Source organism: Scyliorhinus torazame, chromosome 15, assembly GCF_047496885.1.
Source record: "Scyliorhinus torazame isolate Kashiwa2021f chromosome 15, sScyTor2.1, whole genome shotgun sequence".
Classification (NCBI taxonomy): domain Eukaryota; kingdom Metazoa; phylum Chordata; class Chondrichthyes; order Carcharhiniformes; family Scyliorhinidae; genus Scyliorhinus; species Scyliorhinus torazame.
In genome coordinates this window covers 10,657,159-10,681,375 of record NC_092721.1, presented here as the reverse complement: position 1 = coordinate 10,681,375, position 24,217 = coordinate 10,657,159, and the positions used below count along the sequence as shown (strand labels likewise).

Sequence of the window (24,217 nt, the reverse complement as noted above, 5' to 3'; positions counted from 1 at the left end):
CAGCCCTCTCACGTTCCACGTGATCAGCCGAGTTGGGGGGCTTCCTACCCCCCCCCCCTTGTCGATTAGCCATCACCTTTTTCCAGCTCCTCACCCGGTTCCCACGCAGCTGTATCTCCCCCAGGCGGTGCCCCCCCGCCCATCCTCTCCCATACCAGCTCCCCCCTCTCCCCAGCAGCAGCAACCCAGTAATTCCCCCCTCCCACCCCCCCCCCCGCTAGATCCCCCGCTAGCGTAATTACTCCCCCCATGTTGCTCCCAGAAGTCAGCAAACTCTGGCTGACCTCGGCTTCCCCCCGTGACCTCGGCTCGCACCGTGCGACGCCCCCTCCTTCCTGCTTCTCTATTCCCGCCATGATTATCATAGCGCGGGAACCAAGCCCGCGCTTCTCCCTTGGCCCCGCCCCCAATGGCCAACGCCCCATCTCCTCCACCTCCCCTCCTCCCCCCATCACCACCCGTGGGAGAGAGAAAAGTTACCGCATCGCAGGATTAGTACATAAAACCCCTCTTTGCCCCCCACATTCGCCCCACCACTTTGTTCGAACGTTCTTTTTAATAACCCGCTCATTCCAGTTTTTCTTCCACAAAATAAAAGTCCACGCTTCATCCGCCGTCTCAAAGTAGTGGTGCCTCTCTCGATATGTGACCCACAGTCTTGCCGGTTGCAGCATTCCAAATTTTATCTTCTTTTTATGAAGCACCGCCTTGGCCCGATTAAAGCTCGCCCTCCTTCTCGCCACCTCCGCACTCCAGTCTTGATAAACGCGGATCACCGCGTTCTCCCATTTACTACTCCGAGTTTTCTTCGCCCATCTAAGGACCATTTCTCTATCCTTAAAACGGAGGAATCTCACCACTATGGCTCTGGGAATTTCTCCTGCTCTCGGTCCTCGCGCCATCACTCGGTATGCTCCCTCCACCTCCAACGGACCTGCCGGGGCCTCCGCTCCCATTAACGAGTGCAGCATCGTGCTCACATATGCCCCGACGTCCGCTCCCTCCACACCTTCAGGAAGACCAAGAATCCTCAGGTTGTTCCTCCTTGCGTTGTTTTCCAGTGCCTCCAACCTTTCCACACATCGTTTCTGATGTGCCTCCTGCGTCTCCGTCTTCACCACCAGGCCCTGTATATCGTCCTCATTCTCGGCTGCCTTTGCCTTCACGACCCGAAGCTCCCGCTCCTGGGTCTTTTGTTCCTCCTTTAGCCCTTCGATCGCCTGTAGTATCGGGGCCAACAGCTCTTTCTTCATTTCCTTTTTGATCTCTTCCACACAGCATTTCAAGAACTCTTGTTGTTCAGGGCCCCATGTTAAACTGCCACCTTCCGACGCCATCTTGGTTTTTGCTTGCCTTCCTTGCCGCTGTTCTAAAGGATCCACTGCAATCTGGCCACTTCCCTCTCCTTTTTCCATCCGTATCCAGGGGGGATTCCCTTCTGGTTTACCGCACAGTGTTTTTAGCCGTCAAAATTGCCGTTGGGGCTCCTATCAAGAGCCCAAAAGTCCGTTTCACAGGGAGCTGCCGAAATGTGCGACTCAGCTGGTCATCGCCGCACCCGGAAGTCAGTCTTTCTGTATTATATTGACCAGCGTGAGATGGTCAGTCTCGACGGTGAATTCCCGTAACAGCCTCCCCGAACAGGCGCCGGAATGTGGCGACTAGGGGCTTTTCACAGTAACTTCATTTGAAGCCTACTTGTGACAAGCGATTTTCATTTCATTTAATTTTTCATGAGGAAGTCCGTACACATAATCGTGAAACTTAACCACACCGGTCAGGAGGCCCAGGCACTCCCTTTCTATCTGCGCGTAGCGCTGCTCCGTGGGGGTCATGGCGCGTGACGCCTATGCAACGGGGGCCTAGGATGAGGCCTCATCACGTTGAAGGAGCACTGCCCCAATGCCGGATTGGCTGGCATCGATCAAAATTTTGGTCTCCTTTGCTGGATCAAAGAAAGCTAAGACCAGGGCCTTGGTGAGTTTTGTTTTGAGTTCTTTCCATTCACGCTCGTGGGCAGGGAGCCATTGGAAGTCTGCCATCTTCCTGACCAGGTTCCTGAGAGCCGTGATATGAGAGGCGAGGTTAGGGATGAACTTCCCTAAAAAATTGACCATGCCCAGAAATCGGAGGACCGCCTTCTTGTCCTCTGGCGTTTTCATAGCTGTGATAGCAGCTACCTTGTCCGCATCCGGCTGTACACCCAACTGGGAGATGTGGTCCCCGAGGAACTTGAGTTCCGTCTGACCAAAAGAGCATTTGGCCCTGTTGAGGCGGAGGCCATGCTCACGTATATGTTTGAATACGCGCTGGGGGCAAACGTGTCACCAGGAGAGAGTGAATTCTCTGAACTAGGTTCAACAGCTTGCATGCCTGCGCGCCAAGCAGGGAGGCTTTCGAGGAGCCCATGATTTCAAAAGGAAGGATGGCTTTGCGTGACCTGTGCGTCACTTCAAGTGGCATGAGCCGCTGGCATCAATGGGATTGCCATTATAATCTAATAACTGGCAGGCTGATGGAAGGATGGCTGGTTTGACACAAAGGCTTTGGAGGTCAGACCCCGCAATGAGATTGGCGGAGGCACCAGTGTCCAGGCGGAATCGTATTTGGGACCGGTTGACCGTCAGGGTGGCACACCACTCATCGTCTGGATCGATGCTGTATACCGACAGCGGCTGGTGTCTTTGCTTCGGGGACACCCTGTTTTTTGTCACGATACCGACTCGAAAAGGCGCCTTCAGGTCCTCGGTGTCAATGTTGTGTGGTAGGTCCGCATCGGACTCGGTGACCGTGGGTTGAATGGCCCGGACATTCCTGCGAGGCTGGCTGAAGCTAAATGAGTTGGCAGGCTGAGCTGCTCGGCATAAGGCAGCATAGTGGCCACGTTTGCCACATCTCAGGCATTGTCGAGATTTGGCAGGGCATTGCCGTGTTAAATGGGCGGAGCCACAGTTGCTGCACGTCGTAGCGTCAGTACGTTCGCTGCGCCACCGCGCATGCGCGGTGCAGTCATACGTAGTGCGCACCTGCGCATTACGTTAGTCGACGTCACCGCCCCCTCGTTTGGTGCGCACAAGCGCGGGAGTCCGCGAAAAGCGCACAAAATGGCCGCCCTCATCAAGGCTGAGGCCCTGGAGTTGCTCGATTGCTTGGACCCGTTCTGGGGATCTCGCCGCGCCGTTTCAGCCGCTTGGATGTGGGAATACCGACTCGTGGCGTTTTCGTGTTGCACACAGGTCCGACTGAACACCGAAAATGATCTGGTCGCGTATCATGGAGTCGGAGGTGGACCTGTAATTACAGGACTGCGCAAGGATGCGGAGGTGAGTGAGAAAGGACTGGAAAGGTTCATCCTTACCCTGCAAATGATGTTGGAATACATAGCGCTCGAAACTTTCATTCACCTCTGTGCTGCAGCGAGTGTCAAACTTGAGGAGGACCGTCTTGAACTTTGTTTTATCTTCATCATCTGCAAAGGTGAGAGAATTGAAAATGTGGATGGCATGGTCCCCGGCCGTGGGATAGGAAGAGAGTGATCTGTGGCCTCAAGGAAGAGCTGGAAGCGTTGTTTGAATATTTTCCAGTTGGCCCCTAGGTTGCCGGCGATGCGGAGCGGCGGGCAGATGTTGTCCATTTTGCAGGATGATGGAATGCTGGCGGAAGGCAGATCACTTGCAGGTAGGTCTAAGAAGTTCTAATATCCCTCAACTCCTGGTATCATGTTGTGTTGGGAGCTCTGGATCCGTGGAACACACAGGTCACCAACACTTAAAATAGTGCAACACTGTTTTATTAAGTTACAAACTGTTGAACATACTTTCACTGTGGGTTAACACGATATTAGATTGAACCAAAGATCTGTGCCTTGTCCTAACCAGTCGATGCACTCAGCACATGGTGAATGTCTGTGCTGCAGCCTGTGAGCTCTGTCCTACTAGGAAGCTGCACCTCGAATGAGCGGGAACTCTGATGCCCCCTGTCTTTATAGTGAGTGTGCTCTAACTGGTGATTGGCTGCGGTGTTGTGTGTGTTGATTGGTCTTGCTGTGTGTCCATCAGTGTGTGTGTATCTGCACCATGATATACTGGTGTATATTATGACAGTCCCCATCTCTTGGACATCCAACTATATTGAGAGGCAAAAATAAAAGCAAATTACTGCAGATGCTGGAATCTGAAACAAAAGAGAAAATGCTAGAAAATCTCAGCAGGTCTGGCAGCATCTGTAGGGAGAGAAACGAGCTAACGTTTCGAGTCCAATGACTCTTTGAGAGAGCATCAACCAAGATGAGAAATATTCGGTCCAAGAAAGGGACTGCGAAGTCCACATGTATCCTTGTCCGTGGATGGCTTGGCCATTCCCATGGGTGGAGGGGCCACAACCCCAATCTTGGAACTGTTGGAGACAGCAGGCGGCACCAGTGCTCCCGTGGTGGACCCAGAAGAGAGGGAATCGAGGACTACTGAGAAGGCCCCATCCAGGCCCAGGAGGGAGCTGGAGAAGGGAATGCCCGTGCCATGATGATCGAATGACAGAGACAATTTTCCACAGGTGACAACATTGCTACGTCACAGTTGGAGTAGCCAGTTGGGGGACTATGAGAGCCAGAAAAGCCCCTAACAGGTTGACACTGTGGTGAACTGTTATGGACTCTCTCCCCTTGTGTTTCTGAAACTTTTAATTGTATATGGTTACTGTGCATAACCTGTTCTGTAAATATGTATCGAGGGACTTATGGGGGAGGGATGTGGTAGCATGGCCCCTTTAAGGAGCAAGCCAGTTTGGGCCTATCATATGGGAACATGCAAACCCCGACCAATGGGGAGAACGTGCGGTGCCCTGGGAGTGGGGTCCCGGGCAGAGTGGACCCTGGAGCCAGAGAGTGAGGGCCTGTGTAGTGATTCTGTGCCTGTGTTGACCTGTTAACACTGGAAGACTCCCTGGTTTTGCCTTGCCCCACCACAGTTCTCCTCTGACTGTCCCACTGCCGTTCCAAAATAGAAGTGACGTTTTCAGTTCGAACTTCTGCTTCCAGTTCATTAACCCCTCATGTTGGGAAATACCTGGGTTCTGCTTGCAGTTTTGCCAATGTGACATGACACAGAACCAGAAACCTACAAATAGTGTGTACGCTGACTGCCTTTTTCACCTCCCTCTTCCCCCGAAAAGAGAAATAACTGCTGTGCAAAAATCACATTCTCGTGATATGTTAACCTCACCCAAAAAGTGCAATTGCAAATGTTGGATTTCTTGCCACCTTTGACAGGTGTCCATATCCAACTCCATCTACTTTGCCAGAGAGAAGGGTCAGTGGTGAAGTGACCAGACGTTTTGATGTGATGTTGTCTAAACATTGCGCCCCCTGGTTGATTGCTGCAGCAGCGCAGATTTTTTTGTTTGGTTTTACAGCTTAATTTGACACTTCTGAAAGTCTTAGAAAGAGTGATGATTTGTGCGGGGTGGGCTGTGCGGTGAGATCTGTCATGTGCACTCTGGTATGAGTCTTCTTGCATGATTTCAGCAGTGGTAGATCAGATGTGTTGATTGTGTGTCCAGTCTCTCGATCATTCCTGTAGGTACTGACTCATCCTTTCGTAATTTCTGCCAAAAGAAATGAATCAAAACAAGATCTTGTCTTCAGCTGCCTAGCCCCTGAACATCGGAATTCCTTCCATCAACCTCTCTACCTTTGTCCCCTCCTTAAAGATGTTCCTTAAAACCTGCCTCTTTACCAAGCTTTAGCTTACCTGCCCTAATATCTCTTTATGGTGTCAAACTTCGTTCGATAGCCCGTGAAGTCACTTGGAATGTTTTGCCGTATCAAAAGTGCTATAGAAATGCAAGAGGGCAGCACAATGGTTAGCACAGATGCTTCACAGCTCCAGGGTCCCAGGTTCGATTCCCAGCTTGGGTCAATGTCTGTGCGGAGTCTGCACATTCTCCCCGTGTGTGCGTGGGTTTCCTCCGGGTGCTCCGGTTTCCTCCCGCAGTCCAAAGATGTGCAGGTTAGGTGGATTGGCCATGATAAATTGCCCTTAGTGTCCAAAAAAGGTTAAGTGTGGTTACTGGGTGACAGAGACAGGAGGCGTGGAGGCGTGGACTTAAGTAGGGTGCTCTTTCCAAGAGCTGGTGCAGACCCGGTGGGCCGAATGGCCTCCTTCTGCACTGTAAATTCTATGAAGTTGGTGTTGTTGAGACAGTGAGCATTAGAAGAAGAGGAAACTCACTTTGACCTGCTCTTGTACATCTCCAAGTGGCTGCAGCAAGACCTGCACTGCCAAGAAGCTGCTTGTATTAACCAATTGCCTTGAGGGGTAGTAATAGATGCAAAATGCAAGAATATCTTTGCTCCCTGTTGGCCACCTTATTTAATAGTTCACTTTGGCCTCATTAAGTTGCACATCACAACTTATTCTACAGAATGTTCCAGCACAGAAAAAGACCATTCTGCCCACCAAGTTACTGTTGCTGCCTTTTTCTCCAGAAGAGCCATCTTCCCACACGATCTAATTTCTCTCTTTGTCGAGCATCTTTCACGTTTCCTTCTGAAAGAATCGCTGGATTTCAGTTCGCCGACGGTTTGTGACCGAGTGTTTTGCATTCCAACCACCCTCCGAGAAAAATAAATTCTATCTGCTCCTTCAGTTTGCTTTGCCGTGACGTTAAATGTGTGTCCTCTTTTTTTTTTTTAAACGCCACCCCAACTATTGCTAGCTATCGCTATGTTACTTTATATAATCGTTCATAATCTTGGACACCCCATCATCTCTCAGCCTTCACATCCAGAAGGCTGTGTTGCTGTTGTGTTCCTACACCTTGGCAGACATCTAAAATTCACAAAACCCTGGGGGGGCATAGTGAACATTTTCTGTCCCAGTCCTACCCAGGCCCCCTCGCCCACTTGTGTCAAACTTTTTTGTGTTGCGAGCCTTGCCTTTTCGGCATTCCAATTGGGAATTGAGACCTCAGCCACTTGACCTGAGCATTTCCAGCTGTGGTAGTAAAGTAATAAACGCACTCAGGCTAGATAGCTCTGGCAGGAAGAACGTGATTGCAGGTGCTTAGATTGTGTCAACTGTTCAAACTGTAGGAAACATGACTCCTAAATCCACTGTTGAGACCCAATAGAGAATAAAATTCAACATCTAACCCATGTTAGTTGAAAGGTAGGAGGTAATTTTGAGTCTGTTTTTGACATCCGCTTGGGTCAACAGTTGTTTCATTTCCTCCCTATAACTGGAGCTTAGAAGTTTTTGCACTTCCTTTTGCCCAAGTTAGATTTGCTGTTTCGCAGTATGCCAGTGGTGTAGTAGAGGATTTCGCTCATTTACCTGCTTTTTTCCATTCAACAGCTCTTGTGACAAACCTAGACGACTGCTCTGCCAATAACGACCGAGGCTCAGTCAGTCGTTCAACTTTGACAGTTATCGGTCTCTTGTTGTATTCGCTAATTCGTCAGCTTCACAACCTCAGGATGTCCAATCCCAGAAACCGCAGTATATATACGCACTGACACTCAATCTGTTTTCAGAACGTCGATTGAGGGATAAATATTGGCCAAGACACTGCTCTTGCTAAAAATTGTGCCGTGGAATAGATTGATTGATTCATTTGATTTATTGTCACGTGTACCAAGGTACAGTGAAAAGTATTGTTCTGCATACAGTCCAGACAGATTGTTTCATGAAAAAAACATTGGACGCACATAAATACACAATGTAAATACAGAGACGCAAGCGTTGGGTGAAGCATACGGACTGTAGTACTACTCAGTAGAGAAGATGTGTGGAGAGATCAGTTCAGTCCATAAGAGGGTCGTTCAGGAGATGGTAGCAGCGGGGAAGAAGCTGTTTTTGAACCTGTAAGTGCGTGTTCTCAGACTTCTGTATCTCCCGCCCAATGGAAGAGATTGGAAGAGAGAATAACCCGAGTGGGAGGAGTCTTTGATTATGCTGCCCGGTTTCCCAAGGCAGCGGGAGGTGTAGACGGACTCAGTGGATGGGAGACAGGTTCGTGTGATGGGGTGGGCTGTGTTTACGACTCTCTGTAGTTTCTTATGGTCTTGGGCCGAGCAGTTGCCATACCAGGCTGTGATGCAGCCAGATAGAATGATTTCTATGGTGCATCTGTAAATGTTGGTCAGAGTCAATGTGGACATGGAGAATTTCCTTAGTTCCCTGAAGAAGTATAGGCGCTGTTGTGCTTTCTTGGTCGTAGCGTCGACGTGGGTGGGCCAGGACAGATTGTTAGTGATGTGCACACCTAGGAATTTGAAGCTGTCAACCATCTCCACCTCGGCACCATTGATGCAGACAGGGGTGTGTACGATACATTGCTTCCTGTAGTCAATGACCAGCTCCTTCGTTTTGCTGACATTGAGGGAGAGATTGATGACGTTTCACCACTCCACTAGGTTCTCTATCTCCCTCCTGTATTCTGACTCATCGTTGTTTGAGATCCGACCCACTATGGTCGTGTCATCAGCAAACTTGTGGATGAAGTTGGAGCCAAATTTTGCCACGCAGACGCGTGTGTATAGGGAGTATAGTAGGGGGCTAAGTACGCAGCCTTGTGGGACCCCGGTATTGAGGACTATCGTTGTTTAACCCACTGTCGTTGTTTAACATTTGGCCTCGGTTTAACAACTGATCCAAAAGCGGGCCCCTCCAAACTTTTAACATCCCACTGGAGCCTTGGTTATGGGATCAAGTCTCTGCAGTGATACTGGAACCCCCGATCTTGCGACGGAGAGACAACTGCGCAGGCCGCAGAGCCACAGCTGTGAGCTATAATGATGAGATACTGTTCACCATACACGTGCAGGACAGTTAGTTACAGCATCAGGAGTTATCTGAGGAGGTCACTTCACCTGGGTTCTGAAATGTTCATGTATCTCCCGTTTGGAAGCAGCACAAACATAAGCGATCTTTCTGCTGGATGTAAATAAGGACTGGTGACAGTACAAAAACAATTGGGTCAGAGTGTTTGTTATATTTCTGGATTCAGTATCAATCCCAATCTCCCACAACAAACCACAGGACAGCCACAAAAATTGAAAATACAAGGTTGAGTTTCCCCTCGTGATTGTTGCCCAGCTCTGGTGGAAGCGGCCCAGTCTGCAATAAAGAGCGGGAAATTTTCTTCCAAAACTACTCTCACTCTTCAAGTTTTACTTGTTCATTCAGACACACTAGCTGCCATTTTTAAACGTTTTTTTAAAGTAAAAAGTTATTTAATTTACTAAAAAACTGAGCAGTGAAATTAGTAAATGGTTCAGTACAGTATTTTGAAGTCCAATTTCAGTGACTTTGATTCACGTTAATCACAGAGTTCTCTCGATTAAAAATGGTGATAATTGGTGATAAACCCATTTTCAGCTGTACCAATAAGACCAGCCTAAGCACATGTTATCGAAAACAAAAATGTATGCTGCCCCGCACTGGTTCATAGAAAACCTCATGTCTGTGATTTTGCAAATCCGTCTTGGCGGAAATTAGAAGTGTAACCAAACCACAGCAATTTTCCAATTGCACCCAAAGCAGTAGCTCTCCAATCTGTGATGCATTGAATTTGATCTTCATCTGTCTTGCAAGTGGAATTTTGCGACATTTCAGTAGCGGCGAATAGAACCACTAAACTTTCTTTGCAATTTCCAGGGCGGCTTGATTAACTGGAATAGACTCTTTCCACCGCTGCGAAACAGATTTCCTTCCAACAATCAACAGCAAGAGAGTGGACCGAACACACCTTCAACAGCAGCTGCAGTCTCTGAAGAGCAGGTACGCATTCCTGTGGCACGAGGTAACGTCTTGCAGGCCGATACGACGGTCACAAAAGCAATTTTGCAGCACAGGTCACTCGGAGCCGAATGTTTTTTATACTTGCTCCAGAAACCAGCATTGATCAACGCGCCTGACGATTCTTTGACAAAGTTACTTGTTGGACATACTTGCTTTAGAGGGAGCGCAGCAAAGGTTTTGCTAGACTGCTCCCTGGGATGCGGGGATTGGCCTATGGGTGGGGTGAAATTGAGTAGGTTAGGCTCAAAATGCCTGGAATTCCGAAGAATGAGTGGCAACCCTCATGGAATCATTTACAATTCCGAAGGGGCTAGACTGGGGAGGTGCTGGGATGCTGCTTCCCCCGGTTGGAGAGTCAAGAACTAGGGGTCGTGATCTCAGAATAAGGGGTCGGCCATTGAGGGAAGATGTCTTCGCTCAAAGGCTTGTGAATCTTGGGAATTCTCTACTGCAAAGAGCTGTGGATGCTCGGTCAGTGAGTATATTCAAATCTGAGATCAATAGATTTTGGGCCCTAACAGAGCTAATGGATATAGAAATACTGCAGGAAGGTGGAGCTGAGGTGGCTGATCAGCAGTGATCTTGTTGAATGGGCGTAGGTTTGAGGAAGCCAGTGGGTCTACTCCAGTCCCTTTCTGTTCTGTTCAAATGCAAAATACTGTAGATGCTGGAAATCAGAAATAAAAAGCTGCCAGTGCTGGTAGCACTCAGCAAATCAGGCAGCCTCTGCGGAAAGAGAAACAGACTTAACGTTTCAGTCTATGACCTTTCATCAGAACAGGACAATACATGCAAAATAGGAACTGAAGTAGGCCATTCGGTCCCTCAAGCCTGCTCCATCATTCAATATGGCAGATCAATTTGTGTTTAGACTTCCACATTCCCATCTACAAAGAACAAAGAACAAAGAAATGTACAGCACAGGAACAGGCCCTTCGGCCCTCCAAGCCCGTGCCGACCATGCTGCCCCACTAAACTACAATCTTCTACACTTCCTGGGTCCGTATCCCTCTATTCCCATCCTATTCATATATTTGTCAAGATGCCCCTTAAACATCACTATCGTCCCTGCTTCCACCACCTCCTCCGGTAGTGAGTTCCAGGCACCCACTACCCTCTGCGTAAAAAACTTGCCTCGTACATCTACTCTAAACCTTGCCCCTCTCAGCTTAAACCTATGCCCCCTAGTAATTGACCCCTCTACCCTGGGGAAAAGTCTCTGACTATCCACTCTGTCTATGCCCCTCATAATTTTATATACCTCTATCAGGTCTCCCCTCAACCTCCTTCGTTCCAGTGAGAACAAACCGAGTTTATTCAATCGCTCTACACCGATAACCTTTGGTTTCTTTTCCCAACAAGAATCCATCTGCCTCCGCCTTGAAAATATTCAGTGACCCCGCCTCCAGCTTCTTCTGAGGCAGCGTCCCAAAGCTGCAAAGTCCTCTGAGAGAAAAGACGTCTGATTTCTGCCCTTTCAGGGCGATCCCGAATTTTATAACCATGCCCACTGGCTCTGGACTCATCCACAAGAGGAAATATAATTTCCACGTCCACCATGTCAAGACCATTCCGGATCTTGTGTACCTCTATCGAGTCACCCCTCACTCTTCTATAAACTCCAGTGAAAACAATCCCAGCTTTTCCAACCTTTCCTCATCAGACAACCTGCTCAATCCAGGCATCAATCCAGTGAACCTCCTCCAACACATTTACATCCTTCCTTAAATAAAGAGACCAAAACTGCCTACCGTGTAAGAGGTGCGGTCTCGGCTGTGCCCTGTATAACTGAAACACAACATCCTTACTTTTATGTTCAATTCCTCTCGTTATGAAGGATAGCAGTCCACAAACCCTCTTGATTACATGCTACACCTGCAGACTAACTTCTTGTGACTAATGCTCGAGAACACCAAGCTCCCTCTGCACCTTGGAATTCTGCAGTCATTCGCCATTTTGGTACTACTCCGCTTTTTCATTCGCCCTGCCAACGATGTTTGAGCTAGAGACTTCTCAGCAATATACGAGTGTGGCTGAGTGTGGTCAAAAGGAAAGGTTGGTGGTAGGGTAGAGGACTGGAGTGATTCAGTGACAGAAAGGGTGATGGTGCAAAGCAGAAGGATGTGGCAATAGGACAGATAATGGCTGACTGGCAGAAGGCAGAGAGTGGGGATAAAGGGTTCTTTTTCAGGATGACAGCCGGTGACTAGTGGTGTGCCTCCGGGATCGGTGCTGGGACCATAACTTTTCACAATATACATTAACGATCTGGAAGAAGGAACTGAAGGCACTGTTGCTAAGTTTGCAGATGATACAAAGATATGCAGAGGGACAGGTAGTATTGAGGAAGCAGGGGGGCTGCAGAAGGACCTGGACGGCTAGGAGAGTGGGCAAAAGAAATGGCAGATGGAATACAATGTGGAAATGTGTGAGGTTATGCACTTTGGTAGGAAGAATACAGGCATAGACTATTTTCTAAATGGGAAAATGCTCAAGAAATCAGAAGCACAAAGGGACTTGGGAGTCCTAGTTTAAGATTCCCTTCAGGTTAACATGCAGGTTCAGTCAGCAGTTAGAAAGGCAAATGCAGTGTTACTATTCAGGTCGCGACGGCTAGAATACAAGAGCAAGGATGTACTTCTGAGGCTATACAAGACTCTGGTCAGACCCCATTTAGAGTATTGTGAGCAGTTTGTATTGTGAGCAGTTTTGGGCCCCGTATCTAAGGAAGGATGTGCTGGCCTTGGAAAGGGTCCAGAGGAGATTCATAAGAATGATCCCTGGAATGAAGAGCTTGTCATATGAGGAGCGGTTGAAGACTCTGGGTCTGTACTCGTCGGAGTTTAGAGGATTGAGGGGGGATCTTATTGAAACTTACAGGATACTGAGAGACCTGGATAGAATGGATGTGGAGAGGATGTTTCCACTTGTAGGAAAAACTAGAAGCAGAGGGCACAACCTCAGACTGAAGGGGTCACGTTAAAACTGAGATGAGGAGGAATTTCTTCAGCCAGAGGGTGTTGAATCTGTGGAACTCTTTGCCGCAGAAGGCTGTGGAGGCCAAATCACTGAGTGTCTTTAAGACAGAGATAGATAGGTTCTTGGTTAATAAGGGGATCAGGGGTTATGGGGAGAAGGCAGGAGGATGGGGATAAGAAAAATATCAGCCATGATTGAATGGCGGAGCAGACTTGATGGGCCGAGTGGCCTAATTCTGCTCCTATGTCTTGTGGTCTTAAGGTGGGTCCATATGGATTGTAAACGGCGACAGCAGAATAGCAGAGGAAAAAGGGAGGGATATCCTGGGGGTGTGGGCCACTGTGAACAACAGGAGACCACAAATCCCCTGTTGAATCTGATTTCTGGGGTACAATTCATTTGCGATATATCCCCAATTGTGAATTATCTGATAAATCATTTAGTTTGCACTGGACTTAACCATCAGGCAAGACTGGGCATTTCAGATGGTAAATTCAAAAGATTTATTGACAGTTAAAAGGTAGAAAGGTAACAAGTTTAAAAGATAGAAGACACTGTTTCAATTAACAGTAAAAGGAAAAAGCTTCACTTCACAAATAAGCAGACGTCTCACGGCTTCCTGGGAAGATCAGACTGAAGGTGCAGAGTGATGGTAACTCTCAGTATGTAGATTACATGCTGACAAAATGGCTTCCCAATACCTTCGCTTTTATAACCTCAGCTCGTCTTTCCTTATCTTGAATTAGCCGAACTGTCGAACAATAATTGGTTAACTTGACCTTCTGCTAATTTATAATTAGTTCCTAACGCCTGTCAGCATCTTCCCAGACAGGAATACGATGGGGCGACTCAAGATGTTTTAGACTTGAATAATGCCTCATTATTTACCCATTTTAATGTAATAATAATAATCTTTATTGTCACAAGTAGGTGTACATTAACACTGCAATGAAGTTACAGCGAAAAGCCCCTAGTCGCCACACTCCGGCGCCTGTTCGGGTACACTGAGGGGGAATTCAGAATGTCCAATTCACCTAACAGCACGTCTTGTGGGCGGAAACCGGAGCACCCGGAGGAAACCCACGCAGACACGGGGAGAACGTGCAGACTCCGCACTGTCAGTGACCCAAGCCAGGAATCGAACCTGGGACCCTGACGCTGTGAAGCAACAGTGCTAACCACTGTGCTACCGTGCTGCCGTAACCAGCCATGGTCAGGAAGGGTTCGGCTTTATCTTAGTTTATCTCTCCAGAGTAGTTTGAGAACCATCATGTTACAATTAGTATATTTAAATTAATTATGTGTCACGATAAAACGTAAAACATTACAGACTTCCTGTTACAGATTGTATTACGAGCCTTTACCAATGCATCTACTGATAAATTATGTAATCTTCATCTGTCTCACAATTGAAGCTCTCCACTTGTCTAATCATCTCTGGGTGGTTTCCAATGAGGCAGTAACGAGTTAGTTTTAAAATATCCCCTAGATTAACTCAAAATGGCTTCTGACCATATCAGTTTACGATGCTAAATAGTGTATTGAATCAGACTGCAAAATGGTCGTCACATTACAATTATTGAGTTTAAATCTCCAAAAGCCTGTCCACTGCCAGCGAGTCTGGTGCAGCCACCCTTCACTCTCAGCACCCCTTGCCCAAGAAGATGGAAGAGCTGGTTATTAACTGACATTGTGAGACTCGCTGTTAAGGCCAGAAGGCTGGAAAGATAGAAGGCAAGTTGTTTTTGCCTAACATGGTTGTTTAAAATTTTACGATGAGGTTGATAGTATATTATAGAGATTTCAGCTATCACTTTAATCTACAGATACGCACAAGGAGCCACGGTCTTGACGCTGTCAAGCCAAGTCATGGTACCATGTAAAAATGAACTTTATTTTGGGTAAACATTATAAACAATTCTTTATTTTGTCTTTGTGTAACATAGCGGCTGTCTCCAGTGGGACTGATTCATTTATACCCACAGTCCATTCTGTGAAGTATGGATTGTCTCGTGAAAAATGACTGACGGTGAATCGGAATTTCAGTGGCTGGGAGAGCAGGCGGCAGCAGCGTATGTCTGTGAGACCTGTAACAACGATGTCCTGCGTTTTGTTCAATTTAAAGGTGTAATCAGTTGGGAAGGAAAAATAAATAAACATTGCCACATCAAAGTCAAAGCATTGAAACAGGCCATTCGGGCCAACTGCTCCGTGCTAGTGTTTATGCTCCACACCAGCCTCCTCCCATCCCTTCTCCTCCCATCCCTTCTCCTCCCATCCCTTCTCCTCCTATCCCTCTCTCCCTCGTGTGTTTATCCAGCTTCCCCTTAAATGTACCAATACTCTTCACCTCAACCACTCCCTGTGGGGGCGCGTTCCACATTCTCGCCACTCATTGGGTAAAGAAGCGTCTCCTGAATTTGCTATTGGATTTATTAGAGACAATCTTGTATTTACAGTCCCTGATTTTGGTCTCACTCACCAGCAAAAATATCTAGCCCATCAAATTTTGAAGATGTCCACCACGTCACCTCTCCGTTCTTGCTTCTCCATAGAAGAGCCGCGGACTGTTCAATATCCCTGACAGTTATATCCCCTCAGTTCTGGTATCATCTTTGTAAACTTTTCCAGTGCCTCTATATCCTTTTTGTGATAAGGAGACAGAACTGCGTTCAGTATAAGTGTGGTCGAACCAAGGTTTGACATTACTTCTCTGCCTTTAAATTCTAGCCCTAGAGAAAAGGACCTCAGTGTATGCTGTGTTGCTACTTTTGGCGATTTGTGTAGCTATGCCCCTAGATCCCTTTGCTCCTCTACCCAATTTGGACGCTGATTTCCAAACAGTTTAGTGAACTCTTTATTCCTCCCACCAAAGTGTAACACATTTTTAGCTTGTGCACGTGCTGACAGCTTCTCTGATGGATCGTGACTGCCACCTACTGGTGACATTGATTTATTTGACCAACAGCAATAAAGGTGGTATTACACTGCAATACCGCCCCCCGCCCTGATGTACTCTCCATCGAGGTGTCAGCGAGGTGACATTGGGAAGGGTGTCAATTCAACATTCTACCTGGTCCTGTGACTCTCTTGCCCAGAGAGTTGAGTTAAAATTGTCCCCATGATCGTTGACTTCGCATTAAAATAAGTTGTAGAATCCACAGAGGAATGATTCCTGACACCAGTAATGTAAATCAAGCAAAAGGTGGTGGTCCTTATAGACATTCTGTGACGCACACGTAAGTTCTTTCCAAGGATAATCACTTGATAAGATAATAAAGCCACAATATTCTGCAGTTTTTGAACAAACAAAGTAAAATTTACCTTGCAAGGTCAGGAAGTTAAAAGCTGTATTAACTCTTAGCATTCAGAGTTAATATGAAGTGCATGTGAGTAACAGGCAAACTGTGGCTGAACACTGCATACTAATAATAATCGCTTATTGTCACAAATAGGCTTCAATGAAGTTACTGTGAAAAGCCCTGGCGCCTGTTTAGGGAGGCCGGTACAGAAATTGAACCTGCACTGCTGGCATTATTCTGCATTACAAGCCAGCTGTTTAGCCCACTGTGCTAAAGCAGCCCCTAATACTAGATAGCAAATGCGACCAAGTCAGATCCCACGGATTTCCCAGCAACGTACCCAACCTTCAGTGTTTAGTGAGTTGCAAACACTGTCCCCCTTATGAGGAACTGCACGTCTTCACTCTTCCCTTTCAGAGATCTTGCCTTGGATTTCTCTTCAAGATTTGCCCTGACCTGTACTGCCTTAGTGACTGCTCACCTCCCAGGGTCCCTGCCTTGTCACCCAACCTCCATTGCACTGGATCGCCGAGTGTGCACCCCACACCAACGCACAAGCTCAACGTCAGCTCTACAGGCACACTGAGCAGAACACCACTACTCCAAAGGTTTACCTTTGCCCCAATTAGCCCACAGCATGGAGACCCCAACCTGCCTCTCAGACCTCGACGGCTTCTCCCAAGCCCTCACTCCTTGATGCCTGCCAACTGCAACACTTTTACCGCGTGGAACCTCTTTCTTTGCCCCTCTTCCCAGTGGTTCCCACCAGTGATCTCCTCTTTCCATTGGCCCCTTCCCCCATTCTCATTCATTCTCTCTCTCTATCTCTCTCTCTCTCTCTCTCTGTGGAATCTCTTCCTGTCCATGTCTGGGCCTCCCCCCGGTATAGTGCCCCACTTCAGGGTCCCATGATTGGGTTTTTTGCATCATTTCCATGCCCACACAGGCGCAGTGGGTCTTTCTCCTCGGCCTGGTCACTCCACATGCTGGAAAGCACATGCCTTGCTCATTTCCAATCGGCTTAATGCACAAAATCTCCCCAGACTCTTTGGGACATTCTTCGAACCTCCACCTGACAACAAGGTGAGTGGAGATTCTTCACAATCTGTCTCACGAGCAGAACACACAGTGAGTCGCTCCACTCCAACCAGATCTTGTCTTTTCTGATGGGTGTTGCAACAAAGTCAAAGCATCTCACTTCAGCAACAGTTCTGTTTTCACGTGTGGTTGTTACCCAGCTGCCCTCTCTGTCTTATTCCCTTGCAGAAGTTAACAGTAGTTGTATTGAACTATAGATAGAAATGAGAAGAAAGCAATTCCTTGTGCAAGCTTCAAAACATAAGGTACCCACATAGAGCTACATCGAATAGACAGGTGAGAAATAGGCTGTTCAACCCAAACAGTCCATACCTGTGTCCTTGCTTAAATGCATGCACACTTAGGTGGTAGGCAAAGTAATGGAAAGGGTACTGAAGGATAGGATTTCTGAGCATCTGGAAAGACACTGCTTGATTAGGGATAGTCAGCACGGATTTGTGAGGGGTAGGTCTTGCCTTACAAATCTTATTGAATTCTTTGAGGAGGTGACCAAGCATGTGGATGAAGGTAAAGCAGTGGATGTAGTGTACATGGATTTTAGTAAGGCATTTGATAAAGTTCCCCATGGTAGGCTTATGCAGAAAGTAAGGAGGCATGGGATAGTGGGAAATTTGGCCAGTTGGATAACGAACTGGCTAACCGATAGAAGTCAGAGAGTGGTGGTGGATGGCAAATATTCAGCCTGGATCCCAGTTACCAGTGGCATACCGCAGGGATCAGTTCTGGGTCCTCTGCTGTTTGTGATTTTCATTAATGACTTGGATGAGGGAGTTGAAGGGTGGGTCAGTAAATTTGCAGACGATACGAAGATTGGTGGAGTTGTGGATAGTGAGGAGGGCTGTTGTCGGCTGCAAAGAGACATAGATAGGATGCAGAGCTGGGCTGAGAAGTGGCAGATGGAGTTTAACCCTGAAAAGTGTGAGGTTGTCCATTTTGGAAGGACAAATATGAATGCGGAATACAGGGTTAACGGTAGAGTTCTTGGCAATGTGGAGGAGCAGAGAGATCTTGGGGTCTATGTTCATACACCTTTGAAAGTTGCCACTCAAGTGGATAGAGCTGTGAAGAAGGCCTATGGTGTGCTCGCGTTCATTAACAGAGGGATTGAATTTAAGAGCCGTGAGGTGATGATGCAGCTGTACAAATCTTTGGTAAGGCCACATTTGGAGTACTGTGTACAGTTCTGGTCGCCACATTTTAGGAAGGATGTGGAAGCTTTGGAAAAGGTGCAAAGAAGATTTACCAGGATGTTGCCTGGAATGGAGAGTAGGTCTTACGAGGAAAGGTTGAGGGTGCTAGGCCTTTTCTCATTAGAACGGAGAAGGATGAGGGGCGACTTGATAGAGGTTTATAAGATGATCAGGGGAATAGATCGAGTAGACAGTCAGAGACTTTTCCCCCGGGTGGAACAAACCATTACAAGGGGACATAAATTTAAGGTGAAAGGTGGACGATATAGGAGGGATATCAGAGGTAGGTTCTTTACCCAGAGAGTAGTGGGGGCATGGAATGCACTGCCTGTGGAAGTAGTTGAGTCGGAAACATTAGGGACCTTCAAGCAGCTATTGGATAGGTACATGGATTACAGTAAAATGATAGTGTAGATTTATTTGTTCTCAAGGGCAGCACGGTAGCATTGTGGATAGCACAATTGCTTCACAGCTCCAGGGTCCCAGGTTCGATTCCGGCTTGGGTCACTGTCTGTGCGGAGTCTGCACGTCCTCCCCGTGTCTGCGTGGGTTTCCTCCGGGTGCTCCGGTTTCCTCCCACAGTCCAAAGATGTGCGGGTTAGGTGAATTGGCCAATGATAAATTGCCCTTAATGTCCAAATTGCCCTTGGTGTTGGGTGGAAGTGTTGAGTTTGGGTAGGGTGCTCTTTCCAAGAGCCGGTGCAGACTCAAAGGGCCGAATGGCCTCCTTCTGCACTGTAAATTCAATGATAATCTATGATTAATCTAGGACAAAGGTTCGGCACAACATCGTGGGCCGAAGGGCCTGTTCTGTGCTGTATTTTTCTATGTTCTATGTTCTACTTCACCCACTCCCTGTAATAGTGAGTCCCACTCGCTGTGCAGAGACCTTCTTTCCGAATTCCTTATTTGATTTCTTGAACTATCGAGTATTGCTAATTTTGTAGATCGTTATTTGATCATTATGTTCCAATGAGAAGGCATGTCCAACTTCCAGTTGCGGCTATGCTGAGCTAAGTCGCATGTTCGGCAGCTCCCGCCAGAAACTGACTTTTAGGCTCCTTTGAGGGGCCCCAGCGGCATTTGTTTGACGGTTCCCAGTGTGGGAAGGTGACAGTACCATTTCCCCGGCACAGTATGGATTGGACCAGGAGTGGAGCGATGACAAAAGTAATTCTGGTGCAGCGAAAAGTGCGAGGGAGGAAAACCAAGATGGCGGCGGGTGGAGACCAGGCAGCGTGGGCGCAGTGGTCGCAAGAGCAGCAGGAGTTTCTCAAGCGTTGCTTCACGGAATTGAAAGCAGAGCTGCTGGAGCCGATGGAGGCTTCAATCGACAAGCTGGTCGAGACACAGAAGGCCCAAGGGGCGGCGATCCGGGAGGTGCGGCAGAAGGCCTCGGAGAATGAGGACGAGATATTGAGCCTGGCGGTGAAGGCGGAGGCGCACGAGGCGCTGCATAAGAAATGGCAGGAGAAGTTCGAGGACATGGAGAATCGGTCAAGGCGGAAGAATCTGCGGATTCTGTGTCTCCAGGAGGGAGTGGAGGGGTCGGATGCCGGAGCATATGTGGTCACGATGCTGAACACATTGATGGGCGCGGGTGCCTTCCCGAGGCCCCTGGAGCTGGATGGGGCCCACCGAGTCCTGGCGAGGAGGCCCAAGTCTAACGAGCCGCCGCGGGCGGTATTGGTGCGGTTCCACCGCTTGGTGGACAGGGAGTGTGTCCTAAGATGGGCAAAGAAGGAGCGGAGCAGCAGGTGGGAGAATGCAGAGGTCCGTTTATACCAGGACTGGAGCGCGGAGGTGGCCAAGAAGAGGGCCGGGTACAACCGGGCTAAGGCGGTTCTGCATCGGAAGGGGGTGAAATTCGAGATGCTGCAGCCGGCGCGACTGTGGGTCACGTTAAGGGACCGGCACCATTACTTTGAGACGCCGGAGGAGGTGTGGACCTTTATTCAGGCTGAGGGTCGGTTGTGAGGGGCGGTCGCGGGGGGCTACTGTGGTTACTGTGCTTTGGGGGATGTTCTGTTCTGTACTGTACTGTTTCCTTGGGTGCTGGGTGGGGGAGGGTGAAATGGTTTGAAGTGGGGGTTTTGTGAGAGTGGGGGCGTCGGTGGTTGGAAGGACGGGGCCCTGTTGGGAGAAGGCAGATGGGCGGCCCGAGGTGGGGGAGCTGGGATTAGGCCGCAAAAGGGAGCTGCGCCAGAGAGGGCGAGGCCGGTTTGATGGAAAGCGCGGGCTTTTTCCCACGCTAGGGAAGGAAGGGGCAGGGCTGGGGGGGCGGGGAGGGCGGTGTTGGAGAGGAGCGCCCGCTGATGGACAGGAGGGGGGGTGGGGGGAGACTACCACACTGGGGGTTCGATGGAGTGGCGGGAGTGGCCGGTGTCAGCAGGAGTCAGCTGACTTACGGGTGTGCTATGGGGGAGCACCGCAGCTGGGGGGGAGGGGGGGGGGGGGGCTGGGTTGCTGCTACATTGGCCAAAGGTGAGCTGGAGCTCGGAGAGAGAGTCGGGGCGGGGGTCTGACGCTGGGGGGAATGGAGAGTGCGGGAGGCGCGGGCACGTGGCTGGCCTAGAAAAGGGGATGGCTAATCGGTTGGGGGGGGGTGCGGCGGGATGCCCCCTGATCCGGCTGATAACTTGGAATGTGAGAGGCCTGAACGGGCCGGTCAAGAGGGCCCATGTGTTTGCGCACCTGAAGGGACTGAAGGCAGGTGTGGTTATGCTCCAGGAGACGCATTTGAGGGTGGCAGATCAGGTTAGGCTGAGAAAGGGGTGGGTAGGGCAGGTTTTCCACTCGGGGTTGGACGCAAAGAATCGAGGGGTGGCGATTTTGGCGGGGAAGCGGGTGTCGTTTGAGGTGCTGAACATCGTGGCAGACAATGGAGGTAGGGACGTGATGGTGAGTGGTAAGCTGCAGGGGGTGCGGGTGGTACTAGTGAATGTATATGCCCCGAATTGGGACGATGCCGGATTTATGCGGCGCATGTTGGGCCGGATTCCGGACCTGGAGGCAGGGAGCTTGCTAATGGGGGAGGAATTCAACGCGGTACTGGATCCAGCATTGGACCGCTCCAGGTCCAGGACGGGTAAGAGGCCAGCGGCGGCCAAGGTGCTGAGGGGGTTTATGGACCAGATGGGAGGAGTGGACCCATGGAGGTTTGTCAGGCCGGGGGCAGGGAATTTTCATTTTTTCCCCCACGTCCATAAAGCCTACTCCCGGATAGACTTCTTCGTTATGAGCAGGGCACTAATTCCGAGGGTGGAGGGCACGGAGAATTCGGCCATAGCCATCTCAGACCATGCCCCACATTGGGTGGAGCTGGAGCTAGGGGAGGAGAGGGACCAGCGCCCGCTGTGGCGCCTGGATGTGGGCTTGCTGGCGGATGAGGAGGTGAGCGGGCGAATCCAGGGGTGTATTGAAAGCTATCTAGAGGCTAATGATAATGGGGAGGTGCAGGTGAGGGAGGTCTGGGAGGCGCTAAAGGCGGTGATTAGGGGAGAGCTAATCTCCACTAGGGCCCACAAGGAGAAGAAGGAGAGGAGAGAGAGGGAGAGATTGGTGGGGGAGATTTTAAGGGAGGATAGGAGGTATGCAGAGGTCCCCGAGGAGGGACTACTCAAGGAGCGACGAAGCCTCCAGGCCGAGTTCGACCTGTTGACCACCAAGAAGGCAGAGGTGCAGTGGAGGAAAGCGCAAGGGGCGGTGTATGAGTACGGGGAGAAGGCTAACCGGATGTTAGCACACCAGCTTCAGAAGCGGGAGGCAGCGAGGGAGATTGGGGGAGTTAGGGATAAGGGGGGAACACGGTGCGGAGTGCGGTGGGAATAAATGGGGTATTTAGAGACTTTTATGAGGGGCTGTATACATCTGAGCCCCCGATGGAAGGGGGGGATGCGCCCATTTTTGGACCGGCTGAGGTTCCCGAGGGTGGAGGAGGAGCAGGTGGCTGGGCTTGAGGCACCGGTAGGGCTGGAGGAGCTGACTAAGGGGCTGGGGAGTATGCAGGCGGGGAAGGCACCGGGGCCAGATGGGTTCCCGGTGGAATTTTGCCAGAAGTACATGGAACTGCTGGGCCCTCAATTAGTGAGGACTTTCAATGAGGCGAGGGAGGGGGAGCCCTACCCCCGACGATGGTCAGGGCGCTGATCTCGCTGATCTTGAAGCGGGACAAGGAGCCATTACAGTCTGGGTCATATAGGCCAATCTCTCTCCTCAACGTGGACGCGAAGCTGTTAGCGAAGGTGTTGGCTACCAGAATTGAGGACTGTGTCCCGGGGGGTGATTCACGAGGACCAGTCAGGTTTTGTAAAGGGAAGGCAGCTGAATTCCAATGTGCGGAGGCTCCTTAACGTAGGAGGAGGTCGGAATACTTTCGGCTGTACCGGGGGACGAGGCAGGGGTGCCCCCTATCCCACTTGCTATTTGCATTGGCAATTGAGCCTTTGGCTATGGCTCTAAGGGAGTCCAGGAACTGGAGGGGGCTGGTCCGGGGTGGGGGGGGGGGGGGGGGTGGGGGGGGGGGGGGGACACCGGGTATCGTTGTATGCCGATGACCTGTTACTGTATGTTGGGGGATGCCAGAGGTGATGCAGATCCTCAGGGAGTTTGGGGACTTTTCCGGGTATAACCTCAACATGGGGAAGAGTGAGCTCTTCGTGGTACACCCAGGGGACCAGGGAAGGGGGATAGACGAGCTTCCACTGAAGAGGGCGGAAAGGAGTTTTCGGGATCTGGGCATCCAGGTGGCCAGGAGCTGGGGGGCCCTACACAAGCTCAACTTAACGAGGCTGGTGGAGCAGATGAAGGAGGAGTTTAAAAGGTGGGATATGCTGCCACTCTCCCTGGCGGGTAGGGTACAGTCGGTGAAGATGACGGTGCTCCCAAGGTTCCTTTTTGTATTCCAGTGCCTCCCCATCCTGATCCCTAAGGCCTTTTTTAAGCGGGTCAGTAGGAGCATCATGGGATTCGGGTGGGCGAAAAAGACCCTGAGGGTGAGAAGGGTGTTTCTGGAGCGGAGTAGGGACAGAGGAGGGTTAGCGTTACCTAATCTGTGTGGGTATTACTGGGCTGCCAATGTGGCGATGATACGCAAGTGGGTAATGGAGGGGGAGTGGGCGGCATGGAAGAGGCTGGAGATGGCATCCTGTGTGGGCACGAGTCTGGGAGCGCTGGTGACAGCACCGCTGCCGCTCCCGCCGACTAGGTACACCACGAGTCTGGTGGTGGCGGCAACTTTGAAAATTTGGGGACAGTGGAGACGCCACAGGGGTGAGGTAGAGGCTTCGGTTTGGTCCCCGATCCGGGAGAACCATCGGTTCGTCCCGGGGAGAATGGATGGAGGGTTCCTGAGCTGGCACAGGGCAGGAATTAGAAAGATGGGGGACCTGTTTTTTGATCGGACATTTGCGAGCCTTGGGGCGCTGGAGGAAATATTCGGGCTTCCCCCCCGGAAATGCCTTCAGGTACATGCAGGTAAGGGCATTTATAAGACGGCAGGTGAGGGGGTTCCCTCTGCTTCCAGCACTCAGGATCCAGGATAGGGTGCTCTCGGGGGTGTGGGTTGGAGAAGGCAGGGTCTCTACCAGGAGATACAGGAAGAGGAGGAGACCTCGGTGGAGGAGCTAAAGGGTAAATGGGAGGAGGAGCTTGGGGAGGAGATAGACGAGGGTACATGGGCGGACGCCCTGGGTAGGGTTAATTCTTCCTCCTCTTGCGCCAGGCTTAGCCTGATACAATTTAAGGTTCTTCACTGAGCGCACATGACAGGGGAGAGGCTGAGCAGGTTCTTTGGGGTGGAAGACATGTGTGGGAGGTGCTCGGGGAGCCCAGCAAATCATAAGGTGGT

At 49.9% G+C, this 24,217-nt stretch overlaps 1 protein-coding gene across 5 annotated transcripts in view; it reads left to right on the top strand.

The window, feature by feature from the left end:
* Positions 1 to 24,217, top strand: part of ubac2 (UBA domain containing 2) — a 353,572-nt gene that overhangs the window by 281,923 nt on the left and 47,432 nt on the right. For all 5 annotated transcript variants that reach the window (XM_072476077.1, XM_072476075.1, XM_072476073.1 and 2 more), the window contains one exon: positions 9,657 to 9,779. In XM_072476077.1, coding sequence (XP_072332178.1) covers positions 9,657 to 9,779 — 123 coding nt within the window. The remainder of the gene's footprint in view (positions 1 to 9,656; positions 9,780 to 24,217) is intronic.